The 2606-nt window shown below is 38.6% G+C and overlaps 1 protein-coding gene across 1 annotated transcript; it reads left to right on the forward strand.

The window, feature by feature from the left end:
* The first annotated feature begins 291 nt into the window (after nt 1-291).
* Nucleotides 292-945, forward strand: LOC137407766 (uncharacterized). Its single transcript, XM_068094148.1, has one exon. The coding sequence runs from the start codon at nt 292-294 to the stop codon at nt 943-945; it is 654 nt and encodes a 217-aa protein (XP_067950249.1).
* The last annotated feature ends 1661 nt before the right edge of the window (nt 946-2606 follow it).

A 2606-nucleotide genomic window follows, 5' to 3' on the forward strand; every position in this document is an offset into this window, starting at 1 on the left:
CAAACGTGGCATGAGAGATAGAAGAAATGATTAAAAACTGCAGAGTATGTAAAGAGACCGCTCCTGTCACTAAAGAACCTTTACTACCTACAGCCACTCCTAGCCGACCATGGCAGATAGTAGGCACCAACTTATTTTATCATAATAGAAAGCCATATCTACTCGTGACTGACTACTACTCTCGATACCCAGAGGGAGCCCTACTACCCAATGAAAGCAGCAAAAGTGTAATCAACCACATGAAAAGCATTTTTCCCAGGCACGGAGTACCCAAAATGGTTCTGTCTGATAATGGACCACAATATTCTTCACAAGAATTTAGAGACTGCAAAAACCTACAAGTTTCAAAGTGTAACTTCATCGCCTATGTATCCCAGAGCCAACGGTGCTGCAGAACGAATGGTTAAGACTATAAAGTCCATACTTCAGAAATCTGGAGATTTGTACCTAGGACTTCTAGCTTATCGTACATCGCCGATACATGAAGGAAGATCGCCTGCTGAGTTGCTAATGAACCGTAGTCTTCGTACACAGGTTGCTCAAACTCATTATCACACAACCAGCCAGGTAGATCACAAAGCGTTCCAGTCTGTCAATGAGGAATACAAGGTGAAAATGAAAGAGCGACATGACCGATCACAACAGGTTAAAGAGTTGCCTACCCTACGAAAAGGTAGCCCCATATTTGTATGTGATTTACAACGATATGGACAAGTGAAGAAGGTGTTACCTAACCGCATGTACATAGTATCTGCAGGTAGCGAGATTTGCCGAAACCGAACAGCACTTACTGACTCTCCGCCTAATACTGTCACTTCAATACCTGACAATCCAGATTCACACAGTTCTCTGTCAAGTTGTGCCCAAAGTATGGATAGCACGTCTACGACTTCGAGACCTCGTCGTACAATCAGACCGCCACATCGACTGATTGAAGAATGCTAGGCATCGCCAGTCAGTCAGATTATAGCTTTTATATGTTATTCGTTTTGTAGCTAGTTGATTACAGTACTCAGTGCATTTTTCTTGCTAGTCATGTTAGTCATATTACTTTGTTACTCATGTTTGGTTTTACCAATGATATACAGCCCCCCAAGGATAGCCGACGGCTGTCATATGGGCGGGGTTTAATGATGGAGCTCTGTTAGGATTATGCTAGCCTGGGTTTCGGAGCTAACACAACTCTCGCGGGGCGATCGCATTGCCTTGTTAGGTTTTGAAAAACACGACTCGCTGTTATCGTTTTATTAGCTCATTCAGTCAGTAGACCCGCGGTTCACAATAGCAAACCTTGAATTTCTACAATATAGGGGTGATACCTAACCAAAATAATACATCCATACAAAATAAGACATTTCAAATTACCTACTTTTAGTAATTTTAAAACTTGTAAAGGATGTAGTATATGCTTAAAGTTGAATATAATTTACCCGAACGACGGCTTTTTTTCCTAGTTTTTGATTAATATTTTGCCACCCCTAATATAAAATGACAAAGTCTTTCATCGTTTTCACATTGTTTTATCTGGCCAATAAGATGGGACAGCAGGCTAAGCTGTGCAGTGTAGTTTTCATACTCAAAATCTAAATACAAAACCGAATTTGAGCTATTTTACGATAGTGACTATTAATATCACGAATGCTTGCGAATGGCAACTGACTGATCCTAATGGTGACAATATTGGGATACTATATTTATTTGACAACAAAGTGAATTCACCAGATAAGTAAAATAACCACTATAGTTCATAATATTTGTAAATTTACAAGGGGCTTTATTCAGTATATTTGTTTGTTCGGGTGCCGTGTTCGGGTTCATCCCAATAGAGCTCCATCATTAAACCCCGGCCATATGAGAGCCGTCGGCTATCCTTGGGGGCTGTATATCATTGGTTTTACTCATTTCAAAGGCATAATCTGTTTTACTCATTGCTTCAAACATACTTAGGAAAGGAGATGTGCTATATTCGTGTTATGTTACACTGCATTGTATAATACTAGGAGTTGTGTACTTCTCGTTTTTTGTGTTAAATGACGTCATGTAAATTCAGGCAGTTGCGCTCGTGACAACGGCAATGGCTACTTCTTTACTATCAGTGTTCACGCCCTGAATAAATAATCTCCTACCATCCATCTAGTAACAACTATACAGGAAGGGCATCGTTGAACTTGTTTTATGATATTCTAGCACAGTTGGCCTCATCTCGGATAGAAAATTAACACATTAATGAAAATGATGCACTATGAATTCTCAATAAACAATCGTTTTTATTATCTTCTCAACCGAGTACTCATAGCGTAGAGATGAGAAAGCAATATGTCAATCGATAGCTACTATATTGCCGGAAATCCAAGTTCCTATTGTATATTTTTCAGTCATTGAAGAAAAAGAATGATGGCTAAAATATTTCAGCAGCTGCCCATGTAATGAACTGTATAACCCAATAGCCGACGATCTACAAATAAGTATCGCAGCTAAAAGAACACAAAAACACTTTCATTCTTATTGTTTTATTTATGTTTTGTTTGTGTATTAATAATAGTGTGTAAATTATATTATAATTTTACTCAGGAAATTAGGTGAATTACTGTTACAGTACATGTATA

This window comes from Watersipora subatra, chromosome 11 (assembly GCF_963576615.1).
Source record: "Watersipora subatra chromosome 11, tzWatSuba1.1, whole genome shotgun sequence".
Classification (NCBI taxonomy): domain Eukaryota; kingdom Metazoa; phylum Bryozoa; class Gymnolaemata; order Cheilostomatida; family Watersiporidae; genus Watersipora; species Watersipora subatra.

Bases quoted from the DNA above. Each gene is read 5' to 3' on its own strand.
- LOC137407766 (XM_068094148.1), top strand. From the start codon at position 292: ATGGACCACAATATTCTTCACAAGAATTTAGAGACTGCAAAAACCTAC.